Raw genomic sequence first — 23126 nt, forward strand, 5'->3', positions numbered from 1 at the left:
GAGTGCTTTTTTGCTTGGTCGCACTCTCTGCTCACCTGCGACGTAATTGGGTCAGACAGATGGAGGCGAGCCCTGACGACACCTTTGAGGATTTGGATGAGTTGAAGGCCCCACTTTTATCTACAACCTTGCCCTTTTTTCCACTCAAAAGCATGACTGGTTGTCGTTGTTGTTATTCACTATAAAAATGCAAGTTCAGTCGAAGACTTTTTTTTCTTATCCAGGACATTATTCTAAATTTAGATCAGCGATACTGTAATTAAATGTATGTGCTCCACAAAGTTGACAATTTAATTACACCACCTCACACATCAGGCTACTCTACTTCCAATTATCTTATTCCATGCAAAAGGTCACATTAGAAAATGCACTGAAGAGTTTATAAGAATAAAGAGGGGATATTTTTTACATAAAGTCAAAGGGGGGTTTGGTGTAGATTTATAATTTATTCGCCACAAAAGTTTCGGCATTTCAAGGTTAAAAGGCCCATTTTTATTAAAGGAGTTCAGAATTCATAATTTCAAAATGCAGTTTTTATTAGAAGAACAAAAAAGCATACAGAGTTAAGATAGACACATAAACACACACAATAGGTACTAATGACAAAAAAAGGCTTTTTTAAGCAAAAATAGATTTTGGCTGTAATTTTTTAGGGAAACTAAATTTGTATAATAGTTCTATATTTTTATCCTGTTGTATTAGGAGAGTAAATTTGTAATTTTTGTAAATGATGTATTCTCAATATTCTCAAAATAAATTCATAGCTTTTTGTGTAGAGAAATCTCATTCATCGATGTGAGTAAGAAGCCAGATTTTAGTTTGTCGCATTATAAATATTAAAAAATCTGAAGGAAATATGAAATTGATTGTTATATTTCTCAAGAGGAAAAAGTTGCATTTTGGGATTTTCTGAAGTGTTTAAGCACAATTTATTAACAAGTTTTTAAAATGAATTTTAGAATCTAATGCGGGTAAATGTACTCAATGTAAATATTACATTGGCCAAACTAGAAAACATATACGAGGGGTGTTTTACCCATCCGCGAATTAGGCAGACTGACGTTGGCTATAACAATGCATTCAATAAACACAGTACATACCTGTCAACTGGTACGTTCTCGCCGTAATTGGTACAACTGAAAGCCCATTTTTATATTGGTACGCTGTACACATGAAAATGGTACGCTAAACGGTGATTTTGAGAAAAAAAAATAAATTAAGGCACTTTCTAGCCATTTTTCACCATCCGCCATTGTTTCTTCCCGGAAACGCATGTCTGCCAAGTGATATATGTACCGGCGCCTCTGATTGGCTAAAAAAAAAAGATCATGATAAACATTTCGTTTTGTAACACTTTCACCATGTGATTTCCGTTTCCTGTTCCCTTGTTTATGTTTACTTTCATTTGCAAAAAATTACAAAAAAGTAAAGTGGTAAGATTTTCCATGTATTTATACATATATGTAAGGGCGAAAACAAAATTTGGTAAGATCACAAATGGTTCGAGGTTGACAGGTATGACAGTATAACAAGGCCAGGGAAAAAACGTTACCCATTTGATGGTACTTTCTTTAGACCTGATGATTGACAGTAGCAGAAGATCACTCAATGTTTCCTGAAAGCAATTCTAAGAAAGTTTAGCTCATTCCCAACAAATGCCCCCTGGCTCACTCTGTAGGTTTCCAGGCCCCCAGCCCAATTAATCTAGAAAACTTGCCAAATATGCTTCCTCCCACGAGGTAGTCATCTATATTAAGTTTTTTTCCCCCCCAATCTTGCACAGGTTGTGCTTGTGTGTTTTGAGTTTTAAAGGATGGGGAAATCTCTACAGTTACTGACAAATTTCACTGGGAATTTGTAAAGTATTCCAGATTGTGTAATGACCGTGGAGATTAGTTCAATCAGAATGACAGGCATGAGTGGTCTTAAAAGTGAATGTAATAGTATAAACATAGTCAGAGTTGTCATAAATCATCCTGGAGTTGCATATTAAACGTATATGTCCGCCAATTCTACCTGGAAGCCACCGCCGATGTTTGTTGCAGTCAAGTGTGTCGACAGGATAATGGGAATAAACAATTTATCTCTCGATCAAGAATTCTCATTGGCTGCCATTGACAGCAAGTTAAAATGGAATGGTCTGGACATCAATCACACTCAATGGCAGGCAATAAATTAAACTGAGTGATGGGTTAATTCAAGCGAGTAAAATTCTAGTACACTCGCCCTACATTAGTTGTCATTACGCGGCATATTTTAGTGTATATTTATCATCACGTAAAAAGTTTGTGATGAAATACACCTCTTAATCTATATTCATTTAAAAAAACTTCATAAAAATAATTACCAGTAGCTTTATCCTAGAACAGGAGGTGTCCAAAGTACTGTTATATTTATAATTTCACAAAAACATTGAGCATTCCGAAAGTGTTGTCAGCATTAAAATTATGCCATTGAAGTACTTAAATTGCAGCAATACTTTTTGATCATTTTTTATCACATAGTTTAAAAACATCAATGTAACACTTTGCTGTGTGTTTTGAGAACTGTTTCAAAAGTTTTTTCTTTGTTAGTTTCAATGAATGGAGTCTTTTTTTTTTATTTCTTCATGCCGTGAATCACGCCAAAGCAGGTTGTTTTTTTTTTTCTTCAGTTTTACACATGCTTGCCTTTAGAATAACAAATACGTTCATCCTTATGTTTGTCATTTACTTTGCAGGACAATCAAAGTGGAACTCTACGACTGGGACAGAGATGGAAGGTCAGGAAAATATATGCCCACATTGATGCAATGGCATGAACTGTAATAAATGCTGCTATTTGTTGTTGTCATTGTTTCCCAGCCACGACTTCATTGGCGAATTCACCAGTAGCTACAAAGAGTTATGTCGGGGTCAGAGCCCATTGAATGTCTATGAGGTGAGTGCAGAATTATACTTGGGGTCTGAACTTGGCAAAATTCTGTGTTTTTGGTGTGGTGATGGCTATTTCCTGCAATGTGTGTTTAATTTGAGGGAATAAAAAACTGTACTTTTGTACTACTCAAAAAGGATGTCAAAAAATATATATTCTACTAAATGGTAGTATAAAAGTCACCGAGACACAAAATAAATGGAATATTTTCACGATTACAACTCACTATGTTGCTGTAATTTTAATGTTTTTTGTCCCACCTGTATGTAAAAGACTATTATTAGTACTCCGAACAAAAACATATTGAAGTACTGGTCATTTTTAGGCATGTTGAGCTTCCCAAACACCATTCATTTGTGAGACCTGACTCAAATAATGGTGCAATTGCATTGATTGGAAAGGGTTGCAGAAGAATTCAGCCAGAAATCTTTGTGTCAATATGACCTGTAACAGGAGGGCTCCAGCACCATTCAATTTTACTTTTCATCCTCATAGATTTAGTTCTAAAAGAGTTCACCCGGCAAAATACGTGCCTGAGGAGATCAATCTCTACAATTTTTGTGTGCTGAATCCGAAATTGGCTTTTTACTTTAAAATCAGAGCCTACTACTTTGTCCCAGGAGGGTGATGGTGTCGTTACCACCACATTTAATGACCAAAGACTCTTTAGGTCATGCTTATTTCAGCTTTCCAATTGGAAATGGGCAACCTGCTGGGACTGCCCATTCCTGCCCTGACAAGGGTTAAGTGGACAAGTGAGATTTCTGCTGCAATGCTCAAATACAAATGAGCAAAAGAGCCATGTGCCATCACCTTGGGTAGGTTGTCCTTCAGGTTACACTTGGAATCCTAGCCATCCTTGCTCATGGAGGGCGATGTGACAGAAAACTTGAGAGGAACACAGTGAAACATGACAGGATCCTTGTGCCAGAAAATACGATACCTTATGATGGAAAAGCTGTTGGGAAAGCATAGCATGAATCCTAAAATAGAAAACGAAAGCAGCTGTCACAAGTCCAAAGTTTTATGGAAAAACAAGAACAGGTTACCTCAGAAGAAGACAATCGGAAAATTGGGTAATAAACAAGACAGACAAGGAAAGGAAAATGTAACTTAAAAAGGGAGTCAATGGTTTGACAGCACCTACATGTGATTGTTATGTACACACAGTTTGGAAATGATTTTAATTACGATGCATGTGCTAAAGTAGCTTGCTGATTGGGCAGTAAGTATAAATACACAAGATGAAGTGATTATGTAGTGCATCGCTTGGATTGTGACTGTTTTGGATTGGATTGGATTGAATTGAATAACTTTATTCATCCCGTATTCGAGAAATTACATTGTGGCAGTAGCAAGAGGGTGATTAGACAGAATCTCAAAGCAAAACCGATCACAACTTGTGATTGTTATGCAACAAAAAAATTGCCTTGTGCGTGTTTGCTTTGCCACATCTTAGAAATTGACAGTTCTAAAAAGAAAAGTGCCTGATTTTCCTAACCGCACAGTTTCAGTAAATGCCTAATTGACCAGAGTGTGTGATTGTCTTTCCAGAAAACACTTGATTGTAAGAGGCATAGATTCTTAGAATACAAAGTTGCCCTTATTTTGGAGTTCAAGAAATACTTGCCTGCGATTCCTCGCTTTATCTCAATGTTTGCCAGTGATTCATTGTGTTAAGAAGCCTTGTGGGAGCAGCCAGGTCTTTTATTTTACTTTTCGCCAAGAACAGACAAACTCTTTTGTCAAGGAACGATTTCTCCGTTGCTGCAGCACCTTGGTTTTTGTCTCGGTGACACACCATTTGCATTGTATACCTCACAGGAGATTCACAGAAAAAGCACCTACCCCGCAACTCTCTGAATAATGGAGGTCTTGCTGTGCGGCATGATCTATGCTATCTAATCCTGACGCCGCTATTGAATTTGCTGTATGCTCCATTACCCCTGCTTCATGGAACACGGGGGGGGCGAAGATGTTTTCACTGTTTATTGCCCGAGGCGGTAAAAAAAGAATTGTTTAGACAATCATTATCCCACTTTTCCCTCCCTGTCTGTGTGCAAGGTGGTGAATGCCAAAAAGAAGCTGAAGAAAAAGAGATACATCAACTCCGGCACGGTGTGTACCTTTCACAGCACCTTCAGATCTGTTTGGAATCTGCTTGTTCTGAATGTCACATTTAACAATTCTGGCAGTTGTCGGGTTGTAGTAATCATCTGTAATGATACACGTGTCCGAGGCCAAGTGTGTGCTGATGACCGCTTTATTAATTTATATATTCATTAGTGATTCTAATGTGGAAAAATTCTGGCCATGCATCACACTCATTTAACATGGATGAAATGTTTAGTGCTAATGTATGCATGTAGATGAGCAGCTTTGAATCCAATTAGTGAGCAAATATTAAATCTTTTGGGTTTTTTTTTTTCCCCCATCGGCAGGTGTCCTTGATGTCATTCAGTGTGGAGTCAGAGCACACGTTCCTGGATTACATTAAAGGAGGGTGAGTTTTCTCTTTTATCTTTGGTGGTCAGGCTCAGCAATTCGTTTTTATACATTAACTTAAGTTTATTGCTCAGGATGAACTCTGATGAAGCCATAAAAGTATAGAAAATGGTGGGGTGGGTGATTGAATTTCCTTATTTTACTTTCATTCCAGAGGATGGGAATTGGGTAAGGATTATAAATTTGAAATTAAGAGGCCGTGGTGAAAATTAACTTTATTTGTTTCTTGACATGAAAGCAAGACTTTTGAAGACACTGTACCTCAAATATCTTGTGTTTCCATCCTTGTTTGATGGGGGCTCGAGTCCACTCTTGTTCAATGAATTTGTTGTGTTTCTTCTTGTTTTAGTCATGATGTTTTTAAGAGGAGACCATTGGTTGAATCTGTTTCATAATTTGTCTCATAGTTCCAGTCAACTCCGCCTTTCACGTCGTCTTGCTTTATTGTTCTTAGATGAGAGGACTAGTCTTTAAAAAAACGTGGTTCTAGCAAAGAGCACTCTGGGGGTTGATTAGAAATGTGTTTATCTCTAGCATCTAAAAATGGGGAGTATACTAATATGGCGCATCTATCAACATTTTCTTACCATGCCCTGGGCGCTTTACATTAGCAACCATTCACCGACATAATGGTTTCCATGTTGTAATTTAGTCTCTTAAATTTAAATTCCTAAAAAATAAACGTTGGATCTTTCTTTGGTCTGTGGATGTATGCATGCCTTAAAAGTGTGTTTTTAGGACATCAGAAAAAGTGTATAAGAGGCAGATTGATGTGTGCCCATACTTTCCAGTCACAATTATTTGTTCACAGGATACAAAAAGACTGCATGTCCTCCTTTAGCTCAGTGGTGAGGCTCAGCTCCGGTCTGAATGACAATAATTAATGACGGGCAAACTTGAAATCAATGCCGGAAAACCAGTTGCACATGGATATGTTTCTTGGTGCCCTGCTTTTGCTTGTCTTCCTCCTGGCTGCTCAAGGTGGAATGCCCCAGATCTGTCCTATTTTTCTCTTGTTCCCTATCTCTCTTGCTCGCTCATAATCGGACATTTCGGATTTGTCATCATCATTGACTCGACAAAAGCTTAATTGTCATCTTACCCATCTATGCATATGACAAAATTGATAGTGCTTCACCATCACGACAGAATGCCTAATTACAAGTCTGAAATTATTTTCACTTATTTGAGTCTTTTAACGGGAAAACGCACCTTATGGAGAAGCACCACCAATTACGCAGTTTCTGGGTATGATGACAATTAGGCTTTTGTCGAGTCAATGATGATTGATAATTTCAGACTCATTGGCATTCTGCCATGATGGATACATCGCATCACCCCCCGAGCGGATCACTTACCTCTCACTGACTCCTTCACTTACCTTAGTCAGCCAATGGGAGGCAGATCACCGGTGAATGTCTTTTCATGTTACCTCACCCCGAAGTTATTACACAGGAGGGATTGTGTGTCGTGCTACCGCAAGTTTAGAGTCCTGATGGACGTGGGAAAAACTGCCCTTAAGCCTATTTGTCCATACTTTGTGAGACCTGTAGCGTCTGCCAGAGGGCAGCAGCTGGAACAGGTTGTGACCAGGGTGGTATGGGTCCCTGACAATGAGCAGCCGACGATCTTCTGGGCAGTGTTAATCACTCTCTGCATGGCCTTTTTGTCTGTTGCCATGCTTCCAGCGTACCACACTGATGCAGTATGCCAGGATGCTCTCCATAGTGGCTCTATAGAAGGTTACCGAAAATGAGATGAGGTTGATTGTGGTGAGAATAAGAGACGGATTGGTGGATGTGTTCAAAAATGTTGTCACTCTAATCACTGAGTAGGGGAGTCAGGAGCAAATGTACTGCTAATCTTATGCACTGCCAGGCTGATTAGTGAAAGGATCAAGATGATGAAAAAAAAATGAGGGGTGAGGTGTTTCGTGATGGAACAAATCTGGGCGCATTACCACGGCAAAGAAAACAACAGACGTCGATGTTTGTTCCAGGTTGAATGAGATTTCATTTAACCATCAGCATTTTGCCTAATTACATCTCATTTTCTTTGGAACACAAGCCAATTAGGGAACATGGGCCACCCTTTAATATCTGCCGCTATCTCCGGGGCTTTCACACAATAGCCCATCATGAAATTAATCTTAACCCTGAGCGAGAAAAAAAAGGGATTTACCATGTAATGGGTGTAAAAATGACACCTGTGCCAACAGTTGCAAGAACAATTGTCAAAGCCCTTTAAATGATTTGCGTGAATTAGAATATAGTAGGCCATAAATATAGACAAACATGGCCTATTTATAAACAAAAACATTTACCATATGTTTTCATGTTTGTGGGGCAACATGCTCTGTAAACCTGGAGTGTCAAAGCTGTGGCCTTGGGAACCATTTTTGGTCCACCCCACTTTTCATAGCAGCCTGCAGGAGATAGTAATAAAATGCATAAAAACGGTATCATTTTTTATCAAAGTGGTTCTGCGTGAGGTCTTTACTTGGGGGTTTTTCAAGACATGATCTGTTTTTCCTTGACATGAGAACATATTTGGTGTAAGGAGTGCACTTCAACTCTCACCCGCTAAAGACATGGCACATTTCTTAGCATCAGGCCACTGTTGGTTCACACTGTTGGTTTTGGCACAGTAATGCACCTTCTAGTTAACAGTAAACACAAGGAAAAACGACAAAGAAGTTCAATAAATTAGATTCAGTGGTTGTTCATACTAGTGTTTTTCGTTTTTGGCTGCTTTGTGAACAGCTTGATTTTATACAGCAAAACCTTAGTGAGGTAACGAAAAAAAAAACGTTTTAAACATGGATTTGTGGTGGTTTTTAGGGTGTCAAAATAGACTTGGCGCGACATGCACTTATTTTTCTCTGCCATGTTAATTTGTTCTATTCTCGAATTACATCGAATCGTCGTTACAAACCCCTGAAGTCCCCCACCCCCTTCCTTAACAGTTGCAGGTGAATCAGGCTAAGGTGTTTTTTCAACTGCGACTCGCTAATTACGTCAGAAATATGTCAACTAAGAATACGACTCATGTGACAAAGACTTTACACAGAAATGAAAGCTATTATCTTATTGATGAAGAAAAATTCACCCATGGAAGTGAATGTGCTCGTCTGTTTTCTCATAAGTAAAGTATATATACAATTCAAGATCCTTGTTTGCATTTTGACTTAGCATACAAACTCAATTAAAAGCTCTTGGCTTTCGTGCATCTTTCATCTGGGAAAGCACAGCAAGCTGCTCGTGACGATGTTTGTCTTTCTCAACCAGATTAGTGCATGCAGGTGTAGCTGTTGTATCCCTTCACACCTGCAACACATTTTCAAGCCTAGGGGGTCTTGCCGCTTCGGAGATTCACAGCATATTGTGTTTGTCTTCACGGAAAACAGGAAGTCAACATAGTGTAGGATCCGTGTTCTTTATAATAAACAAGCTGGTGCACAGATATCATTTCAAAGAGAAAGTATTGTAATTTAAATAGAATAATTTAGCAGAGTATGGCAAGGAATAATCAGCGAATGGCATGATTTAATTGCTGGAGGACATTTTTTCTTGAAAAATCTTCTTCACTTTTTTATTTTCTGCTGCATAATCAATTATTAGACATGATAGCACATTTTGGAGATCAATGGTAACTAAAAACATACAAATGAAGGATTTTAAGTAGTATTTTTATTATTCAAAAATGTCCTATAGCTCTTATCCTCATAAGCGTCACAGGGGGTGCTGAAGCCAACAACAGGCAACATGTGGGGGACATCTTGAATTGATGGCCAGCCAATCGCAGAGCACAAGGAGACAAGCAACCATTAAGGCTCACATTCATACTTAGTGGGAACTCAGAGTGTCCAATCAGCCTACCATACATGTCTTTGGAATGTGAGAAGGAAGAGTACTCCAGAGTTCCCGGAGAAAACCCACATTAAGAGGTTCCGAACCTGCGATTGAACCCTCAAACTCAGAACTTTGAGGCTAACCCGCTAACCACTAGTGCACAACCTTTTTTAATGAATAGATAAATTAATGATAACCCTTATTTTGGTTTCTGGCTGGAGGATTTGCCTTCTGTCATCTCGCGCTCTGTACTGACCGGAACTTCGGAGACGGACAAGCAAGGTAAATCGAAGCCTGCCAGGACTGAAATCTCTTTGACTAATTTTGCTGACAAAACCAATCAAGCATGCTCTAGAGCGCTTGCTTTGAACAGCTAGGTTCAACTCCTTCCTCTCTCTCCTGTGCATCCGCAATCTAATTTCGGCAGGCTATTCCACACAATGCACAAGTTATTTTGACTGCCCGCTCTCGCTCCCAATGTCGAGGAAAAGAAAAATCTCATAAAGTTGCAACATCCTGGATATTTTATCTGACACGCAGAGAACCAGTATCAATATCAAGAGAAATTTGGAACTTCCATTAGACTTAAAATGTCTGAGTGACTGGTGCTTTCAACTTCCTGGCCATAATTTGTCACTTTCCTTTCTCTGGCTTGTGAGAACCGCCGTAAAAAGATGAGATAGAAAGGCACAAATCGCAGTCTGCAAGAATAAGCAATTTGATACATGCGTTATGATCAGGTATTAGGAAGTGATGACGGCACATTTATTTGTCTGCGGTGCACACCATCCGTCAAAGAAGATTCTCCACGACTTTTATAGATGACTTACGAGGTTGGGAGGTTGGGTAAAAATAGTAATCCCAGTCTGGCCATTATTTGTTTGCAATAAGAGCCAAAAGCCAGACAATCCTGCAGCATCAGTCAACATCGTTCCGCATTGATTTTCTCATCGTGGAATCATTTGTGGGTTCAGCTCGCCAACTAATCCCCGACGCACCTCTGAAGGGAAATTAGGAAATCCGCTAGCGACAGCGTATGTGCCGTGTATGTGTGTGCACGCTGATCCCGGTAGGCCCCCAGCCTTCACCATTCTCATTTCTTCTCCATGACTGACGTCTTCCTGTCCTCCACACAAAGTCCTTCCATTTTAAGTCATCAGTAATGTAGAAACACACAAACCATAGAGATGTATATTACGGTAAAACAGATAAGATTCAGGCCTCAAAAAAAGGTCACCAGGGTGCTAGAGCATATCCCAACCAAGAACAGGCAGGCTGGGTACACGCTGAATTGGGTGCCGGCCAATCGCAGGGCAGAGGGAGACTGACAAACACATCCATCACTTTTTTCAGCGTTCAAAATTTGCATTACAGAATAATCAATTCAACAGAAGCCTTTTCTTAATCATTTTATCTTTTAAATGTGTCCTTATCAGTCCAACATTCATCCGTTTTCGCCTTTCAATTAATTCCCCAGCCTTTCAATCAACCTCTACCTCTTCATTATTCATATGCAATTCCTATTCCGTTGTGTCCATCGAAAATGCATCTTGAAGCTATTCCGATAGGCGGTTTTTTAAACCAGGCTCCTCAATCACCACTCTTTTTTCTGAAGTGTGGTTTTGTTGAATTGCCAGAGAATAAAAGAAACAGAATGCCTGAATTCTAATTGGCTACGCCATAAAACAAAACAAAAAATTCCACATTGTAGAGACAGATGTGCTATCGAGGCCATGGTGCGAGAAGCCATCCTAATGATCTCACTTGGCCTAGAAATGTCATAAAGGTGTTACTGGTGGGGTACTTAGAAGCATATATGAATGGCTGGATATAAGCTCATTTAAGAGGGCAGCCATGCACAGGCACCGTCTTTCTTTTTATTCCTGGGGGGAGAGTAGAAGCTGAAGTGGTTTGTGCTTTCCTTCACAATTCCCTGGAGGGTTTGGTTCTCTGGCCAGAGAGTTGAATGAATGGAGAAGGGGAAAAAAAGGTCCACATCAGGTTATAAAATGCCATAGCCATGGAAAAACCATGGAGATATGGCGTCTTTTGGCTTGTTGTCGGTTTTGGATGCGTCGATAGAAAAATGGCTGGGTATCAAAGTGTAGTTAATGAAAGACCAGATGGTAGTTTTTGGTTACCTGATGGATGAAGTTGTCTTCCTTTCTGAGAAGAATAAAAATGTCTTTCTGCTTGTGTCTTTCAGAACACAGATTCACTTCACAGTGGCCATTGATTTCACCGCATCCAATGGTAAGTGTTTCTTTACTTAGATTTGGAATTGGAAGTGTCCTCAATTTTCCTTTATCCTTTCATTTCCAGCCTTTTTAATTAAGCTCACGCTGTGATGAAAGCCGCGTACTGATACGGTAAATAAATAAAGCTCAGACTTTCGGATGAGATCATCTGGTTTTGATGCCTTTGAACAACGAGGAAGTTGTTACAGGTAGAGATAGTACATATATTGTGGCGACAGTGAAATATGGAGGTATTTTGTAATCGTCCTGGTGCAGCAGCTGTCATATTAGCAAAATGTAACAAGTAGAAACCTTGGCGCTAATCACATCATGCATACTCGGTTCCGCTGGGTATGATTCACGCCAATGCCGGCGTCTGTCTGATCCCGCTTTGGCTTTTGAGGGCTGGCATCGCATCATTGCCTATTCTCTGGGTTTGACAGGCAATCCGTCTCAGTCCACTTCACTCCACTACATGAACCCTTACCAGATGAATGCATACGCCATGGCTCTGAAGGCAGTGGGCGAGATAATCCAGGACTATGACAGTGATAAGATGTTCCCTGCTTTGGGATTTGGTGCTAAACTGCCCCCTGATGGGAGGGTCTCCCATGAGTTCCCGCTGGTAAGTCACCTCCAATGTTAAAAGTGTGACCGCCATTTCTTTTTTTTTCAGCCCTGATGCTTCAACTTCCACTATGTCAATTTTCAAAAAGAAGTCGCCTTTGAATCCAATTCTTTCTTGGGTCGAAACGGTCAAAGTCATAAAACATTTATTAAGTCACAAGCCTGCCCTTTGATGGGGTCCAACTTATTTGAACTGGTCAATGGTTCTGAAACATAATGAGCAACGCCAGCCTGCGTACAGTACAGTACATACACATAGATTAAATAGTTTTTGAACCACCATTCAGTCTGTTCTTTCTTTTTCTCTCTTCTAACCCTTTTATGAATGGCAACACTCTCAAAATAAACGACAACCTCTACAAGTATAATACACCAAACTCCCAAGTGGCACATTAAAACTGTTTCAGCTGTCAAAGATGCTCATTTGCAGTGTCTACTTGAACGGGACAGGAACAAAAACAAAATGATATTATTATATATATATATATATATATTATATATATCATTTTTTTCTGTCAACATATAAAACATTATCATTCATATCAGCCCTCCCAGCCCCAATTAAACAAAAAAAAACTTGTTAAGAAGAAAAAGTTGATGGCCAAATCATATGTAATCATTCTTGACTTAATCCTTTTGATGCCTGCTAGGAAATTAGGTCTAGTGAGAGTTTTCATAGGCACGTCTCATCAGTACACATGCACGGGCAATGAGGGAAATGTGTGCCTTCCACATAGGCAGTGCATAATTCCGAGTAAATATATCATGTGTCTTTTCTAGTGTAAATGAGTTCTGCCAGGCTGACTGGTTTGTGAAATCAATTTGCCATCTCTCGGTCGCTTACTGATTGTAGACGCTAATGAGGGGCTGTAGATGTCTGCATAGCGCTGTTTTCCTTCAAATCAACAAATTGGGATTCATGGCGGTGTATCATTAAAGCGCTTCTCTGCCACTTCATCCAAGTACCTTTCAAAAATCAAAAATCAACTTTCATTCCTGAAAGGCAACAGAGCTTTTATTGATTATTTTGTACACTTCCGTCATGTTCCTGCATTTTTACTGACGGCAAATATTTAGATTCAGGCAGCACAGTTGCCTATCGTTTTTCATGTCGGCCTTGCACAACCTTTTGTAGTGTTTGTTCATCCTGTGTTTTTCTGGATTTTCTCTCCCTAACAATAGACTAAGTCGTGACTAGCCAATGTTTAGATGTCTACAGGTTTAAAGCCAAAAACTTTCCTTCTTGGCTTATTTTTTGGTTTTTGTATTTCACCAGAATGGCAACATAGAAAATCCCTACTGCAATGGCATGGGAGGGATTTTGGATGCGTACCATGAAAGCCTCAAGACGGTGCAGCTGTATGGACCCACCAACTTTGCTCCTGTTGTTAATCATGTGGCAAGGTATGGACACAGCGACCTATCGTTCGTCATTTCCTTTGACTAATTAAATAGATGAAAATATAACAGAAAACAATTGTCCCCCCAAATTTTTTTTAATTTGACATCAGTCCCTTGACTCCAAAAATTGACCATAATTAATATAGATCCATTCACAATATGATCAAACAAAACGTTATTGTTCTGGTCTATAAAGAGCAGCATTTTTTTTCATGAAGATCGACAAAAATCCGAGAATATTTCTTGCTGAGATTTGTCCAAAATTAATGAGTTAGTCAATAGTGTGAACATTTTTACTTTGGGCCATTGTCTCTTTTGGTGCCATATGCTCAGATATTAATATTATTTTGAGGGGGCGGTATCTTTATCTACTGTGACGACCTTCTATTGTCCAAATGAAATGGTAGGATTAAATTGACGGAAATATACAATGTAAAATAATGTGTTTATACATGGATAAAATAGTCCTAGTTGTCCTAGTTTATATTATTTTCACAAAAATATGTTTTTCTGGAGTTTTCAGCTGGTCCATTTGATGTGAAACTCATCCTGCTTGATGTACATTGTATCCAGGTATTGAAATAACAACAATTCTCACCCACATACGAACATTTCATAATTACCGATGAAAAACATTGTTGTCGTCATTGACAAAATTACAGTTATCTTCTCCCCTCATACAATTCTCCTTAAATAATGATATTATGGCCACAATATTGCAATACATCATAAATTTCTTTTTCTCAAACATCTAGATTATCATAATCACTTTACCATGTTATCATCGTAATGATTGGTATTGTCAACAGTGCCTATATTCTCACATAGAGTACTCGTCGTATTATCAATGTTTGGAAATTTGTACAATACACTAACATTATTTTCTCCCAAAATATATCTACACACCTTATAATCACTGTATCATTGAATGGTAGGCCTTGTTGGCAAAATATCGTCCATGTTTTTACATTGATGCAAATATCCCAATATAACATTCTCCCCTCCTCGCTGTGTCGTGATACAGTATTTGCTCATGCTATTTCTGAGTTTATAAATTATAGAGCAGTAAGTAGGTTTTATCACCCAGTCTGCTTCACCTCTGAATATTCAGGTCTAATTTAAACTTGTGGCCCACCCTTCATTGGATGGGGAGAGCAAAGATTAACATCATTTAAGGTACTTAATCCATACTTTTACAAGTGTGGCCTAATCACAAAGGGAAATATTATCATTTTAAATCAACTGTTGCTAAAAACCAAGCATTTTAGAGCATCAGTTTCCTTTGTGTTATTCAGCCATTGTGGCTTTTCAGTTCCCCGGCTACCCGAATGCCCACTGATGTCACTCAACATTGTTAGCTTTTGCTGCTGAGCGTGTGCGTCCATACAAAATCTCAGGCTCACCCGAGGATATCTGCACCGTTTGCTTTGTCCCTCTACAAATGTTTTCAGAAATTGAGAAGGAGAAAGTAATACTGCAGCACTTGCATAAACAGTTGAGTCAATTATTCATAAGGCAGCCAACACAAGGCTATGAAAGTAGGCCACACTTACTGTGCCATGTCTCTGCTGGCTCCACTTAAAGTGTCTGGAAAGACCTCGGAGACACGCAGCGTGACAGCATATTTCACTTATATTTACATACCATGGTAAATTTGTATGGCATTGCTTCAATAATTAATGTTTTTAATACTCTTGAGACATTCATGCACATGTACGAACATACTGGAAAACTGTTTGGTGGATTTTCTAAACTCAACACCAATAGTAGTCACATCAAATGATGTGTGATTGACAGTGATAGATGCCACACCCATTAGGATTGGTATGGTTGGTATTTAATTATCATGTTTTAGTGGCATTGGAGCATATAGAAGTCCAATCCATTTGCAGTGGAGACAAACAATATGGTGAATTGCGACAATCTTGTATTGCACAGGTTCCAAAGTACAACAGTTTCTCAAATTTAGTCAACTATGACAAGCTCATGTTGACAACCATTAAACTAAACCAAATGAAAATCAAACTGGCATTACCTGCATAATATAAAACTAATATAAGAAAAATAACATTGAAAACCAAAATGTTTACAGTATCAATTAAAGAAAACTGATCAAATTAATAAACAACTATTTATTAAGCTCATGTTGACAACCATTAACCTAAACCGAATCAAAATCAAACTGGTATTACCTGCATAATCTAAAACTAATAAGAAAAATAACATCGAAAAACAAAATGTGCATAGAATCAATTAAAGAAAAACTGATCAAATTAATAAACCACTATACTTCACTTAAATTTTTAGTGTTTTTTGACCTAAAGTTGTCTAGATATTGTATTTTTATACCATTCTCCATTCATCTTTTAATTGTATTTTTCAAACAATATATTTAAAAAAAACAGCAAAAAGGAAAATTGAGTAAATTTACTGATTCTTATTTTTTATGAAGACAAAAAAAGGAAATGTTCTCTTTACTCAGTTGTTCCTGATGAAAGACTGATTATCATCTAAATTAATCGAATTAAATTCTTGGCAAATGTCTACTTTTTTCTTTGGAAATTACATCTGTTATACATTATATACCTTTCTATAAAACAGTCCCTCCTCAAATTCCTTATGCCAAATAAGTAGTCCACTATCAAAATATTAATTTGTGTCATTTTGTCTGTTGACCAGTCCATACCGTCTAAGCACAGATGTTATAGAAGATGGATGTTGAATTTCTAATGGTTTATTGGCGGTGGCTCTCCTTCAGGTACGCAGCAGCAGTGCAGGACGGCTCGCAATATTTTGTGCTTCTCATCATCACGGACGGCGTCATCTCAGACATGTCTCAAACCAAGGAGGCCATCGTGAACGTAAGTGCAGCCTCTGGCCCGCTGTGACTTTTCGGGGCTTTTCCTTTCAAATCGCAGGAGATTGAAGACTTTGCTTTTGCTTTTCTGCTCCACTTGTTTCTTCTCACGCTTCTTCCCTTTCATCCAGAACACCAGACAGCCCGAGGTGTCAATTGGACTTTTGCGGATTAAATGCAGTACCTTAAGGGTAGTTGCTTCATTGCTCTAAGCCAGACCATGTACAGTGTAGCGCACAGGTGTCAAAGCGGTGGCCCGTGGGACCAAATCTGGCCCGCCACATCATTTTGTGCGGCCCGAGAAAGTAAATCACGAGTGCCGATTTTCTGTTTTAGGATCAAATTAAAATGAAGAGTATAGATGTATATTAAATTTCCTGATTTTTCCCCTTTAAAATCAATAATAGTAATTTTTTAATCCATTTTTTGTGTTTTTAGTTCAAAAATCATTTTGTAAAATCTAAAAATATATTTTTAAAAAAGTTCAAATAAACATTGTTTTAGATCTATAAAAAAACTGAATATTCAGGGGTTTTAATCCCAAAACAATCTAAATATTATATCTAACATAAAATTTAGTTGACGTTAATGCGGCCTGCGAACCAACACGATTTTCATGTAGCTGTTTTGGATAATTCTGTACTAGCATTTTTATTCCAATTCTGTCTCCGAATTAGCACACACTGCTAACGTGTGTCACTGGTACGCACACTGTGAATGGTGTGACAGTAATTAGTGTTGCAGTTACAAAGACGAACATGTCTCTTGTTCAGAGATGCATGAACAGGCACAGAAAAGCGTGACAGCAAGTTCAATTATTCAATTAGAAAAGCCTGATTTCACAAAGGGAGGAAGAATGTGTGTTGACTGAAAATGAGTTCCGAAAAAAATATGGAACGTTGCCAGCACGTTTTTTAGAAATGGTAATCTGAGCATATGGGGGAAAATATCACAGATGCAATATGTACAATGGACCTCTGCTTTTTTTGCCGGTACGCAAATGAGAACCACAGTGGGCAAATCGTTACATCACGAGAAGGGTGGGCATCACGGACCATGCAGATGGCTTCCCGTCGACCCCCAGCAGACTGGGTTTAAAGGGAATTTGCGACTGTTAATCAAACCATTGGAACAGCCACACCTTCCTTTTAAGATCTTGTCTGCTGCTCTGCTCAACGGCGTTCTGCTTCAACCTGGAATGCAAACTTTCACCTGCCACCAGCTTTCATGACCGACTTACTTCTTCTTGATTTTGCTGCGTTTGCGTCACAGAGCATATTTGATACTAATTGAAACATTGATTTAGAGCTGACTAATAGATTCAAGTGTCATTGAAGGCAGCCCCCAGGGTTTTTTCATACCTTTTGAAGTTTTTTCCAGATTTAGCATCGCAGATGATTTCGTGCTGACTCTTGGGGTGCGTTTGCTGGCAGAAATAAAGTTGAACTGGAGTAAACCTAACTTGCAAATTAGATGTAAAGCGGCTATGATGAGAGTATGAATAGCCGTCTTTCAGCTTTTAGTGACATTGATGCTGATATCTGTACAATCATGTGGTTCTTTACAGCCTTCTGCTGCTTCTGCTTCAATATGTTTAGCCCTAGTAGATGTTCTTTTCATCTGAAGCAGAAGCGTTGGCAAGGACTAAACATTTGTTCATCCTCTGGCTCTCCTCCCCCTTCCACAAGACTGTTCTGGGCATTTTTGTCACTGCATGTACAGTGACTGATCTATCCAGAGACTTTAGGATTAGGGTTGAAAAGTTCAGTCTGGAGAAGGGTCACTTGAATCTCTACGGAGGTTAAAAAAAATCCTAATCCATGCAAAATTCCCAATCAAATGATCATCTTCACACCCCTGTTTTGCTATCAATGGACAGCTTTAGGATGTAGGCTAAGGCTAAGGCACACAGGTTTAATATTTTCTCTGAACGTCCTTTCTAAAGATGTAATTTAACCGTGGACATTTTTCATAGAAGGGCCAATTGATGGCTATGAATGTAGCTGCAAGACGTTGAGAATAAATCAGGCTGGAGGAGATGCAGAAAGGATAATACCTTGGACTTTCTCCATCCATTGTTAACAAGCAAGAACCACCAACCCCCCAACACCCTCCCCCCTCCCACTACCTCACCCGTCTTAGCCCCCTCGGGAAGGAAGACTGACCTACTTTTATTACTTTAAGTGTATTTCCCCCTACAAGCATATATCATTGAATTACAGGCTATTTTTTAAAGGGTGGAATGCACTGCAACACAGACAGAAAATAAACATATCTTAATAAATCATTTATCTTGATGGTAAATGTTGACTGTTTTACCACTGAACTATGCATCTTGGGAGGAAAGAAAGACAAAACATAAACAAACAGTGGACTGGTTGACAGCCAATATATTGAGACATAGGAAGATATTTTTTGGACTAGTTGCCATGGCTACAACTTCTACCCAAACAAAGGTTAGAAGCAATGTTCCCTCTAATTTTTCATTGGTCTGGCAGAAAGACAAGAGTATCGGTGTGAGCGACATCATCATTGCTCGCTAAGTTTGGATTTTATTTACTGCGCGCCATATGATTGCTGCTGCGCAGAGAAGACGAGAGTAGTGTGTAGTTTAGAGGGAACATTGGTTAAATGGTATGTAGAAACTCTTCCCCTAAACTGGTTAAATGGTATGTAGAAACTCTTCCCCTAAACTGAGCATATGCAATTATTTCTTCTTTGTAATACTTTCTAATGTGTTGGCCCTTGTTAAAAAAATGTCTTTCCTCTTAAAATGTTAACGCTTTTGTTTCAATGTCAAAAGAAGTACTTGTCACACAACTTTTTGACTGTTGGTATATATGCATGAACACTGAGAGATGTTTAATAAGATGAGAATATATATTTTGTGCTCAATGGAGGACTATTGGTCATCCGCTATCATAGGTCGAAGCCCAGTTTTATTTGGACCTCAATGCGTCTCCTATATTTCGTTTTCAAAATTCACATAATGGAAATACTTAATGGTGGTTATAATGCCACACTTTGGGGGTCCTTTTGCTCAATAACGTATTTTCTTTCAGGTCCTTTTCAGGACGCTTGAGACTAACTGTGCTGTTATGCTCTCTCAAATGAAGCCATGAAACCTTTATGATCTCATCTATCATTGATGTTTTTCTCCTTTATTGTTTTTATCAGTTGCTTCCATGGGAATCCGTCAACATTTGTACTTTTCTAAGGGCCTGAGTCACTAAAATCTCAATAATCCAAGTCATATTTTGTGTTTTCTCTTGACTGTTTGCTGTTGGAAACAGGTGTAAATGATGTGGCTAGCACTGTTGGAACAAAAAGATGGATTTGATCTTTACGTTGCATTCGGTTGCTGTTTAACAGCGTGGAACAGCTCTTGTGGAGTGCACCAACCAGAAAATGAAGATTGTACTGACGGAATTGGAAGTGTCAGAGATAGAGGCAAATGTTACCAAGTTAAGGAAATCAAGCAATGCAAGGATACTGCCTAGAAGCCACTAGGTGTGCGGGAATTGGATATTTCCAATCAATTGATCAAAGATTTCTCATACGTAGGTGCGATGCAGGACTTTTTCCATGTGGCTGACTTCAAACCAGCTTAAAGTGTAAAACATTTTAAAGCCCCTATTTTAAAATAAACATCTTATCACTCCCCACAGGCTGCCAAACTGCCCATGTCAATCATCATCGTCGGGGTCGGACAAGCTGAATTTGACGGTGAGTCCGCCAATCACAGATCATTGACACACCTAAATCCCCAACTTGTGACATCATCACAAATGGTAGAGAGCAAGTACACACATCCTGTGTAAATAATCACCATTATTCAGCCTCACAGGAGACTTAATTATCTAATATGCCCAAATTGCGAATTTAATTCGATTAATTTAGATGATAATCAGTCTTTCATCAGGAACAACTGAGTAAAGAGAACATTTCCTTTTTTTGTCTTCATAAAAATAAAAAACAGTAAATTTACTCAATTTTCCTTTTTGCTGTTTTTTTTAAATATATTGTTTGAAAAATACAATTAAAAGATGAATGGAGAATGGTATAACATAATCAATATCTAGACAACTTTAGGTCAAAAAACACTAAAAATTTAAGTGAAATAGTGGTTTATTAATTTGATCAGTTTTTCTTTAATTGATTCTATGCACATTTTGTTTTTCGATGTTATTTTTCTTATTAGTTTTATATTATGCAGGTAATACCAGTTTGATTTTCATTCGGTTTAGTTTAATGGTTGTCGACATTAGCTTAATAAATAGTTGTTTATTAATTTGATCAGTTTTCTTTAATTGGTACTGTAAACATGATTACATGATTGATTTGAACCCTATCAGTGGCAGAAAACGGGTTCATTCCAGATGTTTCTTCAATACTGTTGTCTTTGTTTGCATAGCCATGGTGGAGTTGGACGGTGACGACATCCGGATTTCCTCTCGTGGAAAATTGGCAGAGAGAGACATTGTACAGGTGAGAAATAAACGCATGTTGACGGTAATGTAAAAAAGTGACAGATTGCTCTACTGACGGATCTTTTTGTCCCTCCGGCGTTCCAGTTCGTCCCCTTCAGGGACTACATGGACCGCACGGGCAACCACGTGTTGAGCATGGCCCGGCTAGCCAAGGACGTCCTGGCTGAGATCCCCGACCAGCTCATATCTTACATGAAGAGAAGAGCCATCAAGCCCAATCGCATCCCGCCGCCGTATTCGCCAGGTCGGCACTCCCCAAGCGATGCCGTGTGAATCTTCTTGGTCCATTTTCTCTAGAAGAGAATGGCTCGGTGATGAAAATTCAAACCAAGGAGAAATGTGAACTCCTTTCAGCAGGAACAGCTTGAGATGTTGAGATGCTCGTCGTGATTGAGCTCACGTTGTTTGCTGTCCGAGTGGTGAGTGAAATCACGGATTGCGAAAAAAAAAAAGGGGCCGAAGGGAGAGAGTACGTAGATTATTAGAATGTGCCGTTGTATCATGTTGGTGATACTTTTTGCAAATGATGTGTTTAGAACATTTTAACGTATTTGGATTTTGTCGCATTTGTTCTCTTTGGGGTGAGCTTTTTTTTAAGCTGTAGACCTCGTCTTTTTTCCCCCCCTCAAGTTTTCCATCCTCTATTTTATGGCTTGTCATATTATAATATTGATCACACTAAAATAGCTATTTCTATTTTGATAAGGACTGTAATATATATTATATATACATATATATTTAAGGCATGTGAAGAAAAAAATGTACTGTATACTGAGAATTTTTTGAATTGTTTTGCAGCATTTTTGAATGCAAGTTGCTATAAGCCTTTGACAGACAGACTCTTAATATTGTTTCAATATTCAAATATTATTATTATGGATGATATGATATACAAATATTTTTATCAAGACAATGCACTACCCAAAAGCACAAAGGTTATAATGTAAAACATAAGCTAAATATTCCTCTTCACTAAAAAAGGATTGCTTTGACCATTCTTTGCATTTTTGGCTTGCTCAAATACAAATGTCAATTCCCTGACCCTTTACTAAGCACAGTTTGACCAATCACAGCACAGAAACGACAAACCAAATGGGCCATCATTTTTATTTGGCATTTTCTAAACAGACATGTAAACATTGTAAAAGTAATTTCAGTCCCATGGTGACAATTGATCTCAATCTGCAAAAAAAATAATACCATCGTCTATTCTGACATTTTTTAAATGACCTAGCGTCTTAACGGACACTTTCTCATATATATTAATTATTATTTTACCACATAAAGCAGCCTACACCGACGCTACAGCCCATGTTATGTTATTTCTCAAAAGGTGAACAGTACAGTGGTACCTCAGAAAGCGTGACAAGCAAACATTTCATGTGTCTAGACACTACATGACCTTCAGGTCATGCTATTTTCCAAAAGTTCAATCAAGGACAAAATCCCTTGGACAAAAATTCAGCTAAAGTGTAAAGGCAAATGCAGTGACCTCCACATTGGAGAGATTGAACATGAAAGAACAGCCTTCCCGGATGCGGAGTGCAGTGCGAGCCGTCTATTTGCATCTCAAAAAGTAGAAAAATTATACCCCTGCTGAGGATGGGAATTTACACATGCAGACGGACTGCTTGGTTTGAAAAGGGAATAAAAGGGGTCATCTGTGTGAAACTTCAATCCGGTTGAATTGGGAGGGCTGGGAGTGATGTTCATTTTCTAGTAGTATAGACCACTATCCCATATCTAAAGACCATTGATTCAACCAGTCTGTCACAAAACATGATGAAAGTATGGTCATGTGTCAAAGACCCCGACCAGTCCTATAGAGTAAATTGGAGGAACTTTACCTTCAATATTTTGTACAGTGTTCCCTCGGTTATCGCGGTTAATGGGGACCGGGACCACCCGCGATAAGTGAATTTCCGCGAAGTAGGGATTCCCCTTCAAAAATGCTTAATTTGAATTTAATTCAATTTTATTTTTTATTTTTTTACCCCCCTGTATACAGTACACCATATAGAATACGGACAGAGAGAGGGAAATTCATGTTATAACAAAAAAAACCTGTAAAATATGTTGTTTCAATGTAATATTTGTATTTTTTTTCCAAAAAAATCTGCGAAGCTCTGAGTCCGCGGTAGCTGAACCGCGAAGTAGCGAGGGAACACTGTAAAATCTCATTAATTGAAAGAGAAATATATTGAGTTAGCACTTGCTAACATTTCGCTTATATGGACAAACATAC

At 38.6% G+C, this 23126-nt stretch overlaps 1 protein-coding gene across 2 annotated transcripts in view; it reads left to right on the forward strand.

The window, feature by feature from the left end:
• cpne5a (copine Va) overlaps positions 1-22854 on the forward strand; it is a 55682-nt gene extending 32828 nt beyond the window's left edge. For both annotated transcript variants that reach the window (XM_077715469.1, XM_077715461.1), the window contains 11 exons: positions 2720-2761; positions 2844-2919; positions 4978-5031; positions 5355-5416; positions 11476-11522; positions 11950-12131; positions 13410-13537; positions 16293-16395; positions 20060-20117; positions 20806-20879; positions 20966-22854. In XM_077715469.1, the coding sequence (XP_077571595.1) occupies positions 2720-2761; positions 2844-2919; positions 4978-5031; positions 5355-5416; positions 11476-11522; positions 11950-12131; positions 13410-13537; positions 16293-16395; positions 20060-20117; positions 20806-20879; positions 20966-21154 (1015 nt within the window). In that variant the 3' untranslated portion in view covers positions 21155-22854. The remainder of the gene's footprint in view (positions 1-2719; positions 2762-2843; positions 2920-4977; positions 5032-5354; positions 5417-11475; positions 11523-11949; positions 12132-13409; positions 13538-16292; positions 16396-20059; positions 20118-20805; positions 20880-20965) is intronic.
• The last annotated feature ends 272 nt before the right edge of the window (positions 22855-23126 follow it).

Source organism: Stigmatopora nigra, chromosome 1 (assembly GCF_051989575.1).
Source record: "Stigmatopora nigra isolate UIUO_SnigA chromosome 1, RoL_Snig_1.1, whole genome shotgun sequence".
Lineage (NCBI taxonomy): Eukaryota > Metazoa > Chordata > Actinopteri > Syngnathiformes > Syngnathidae > Stigmatopora > Stigmatopora nigra.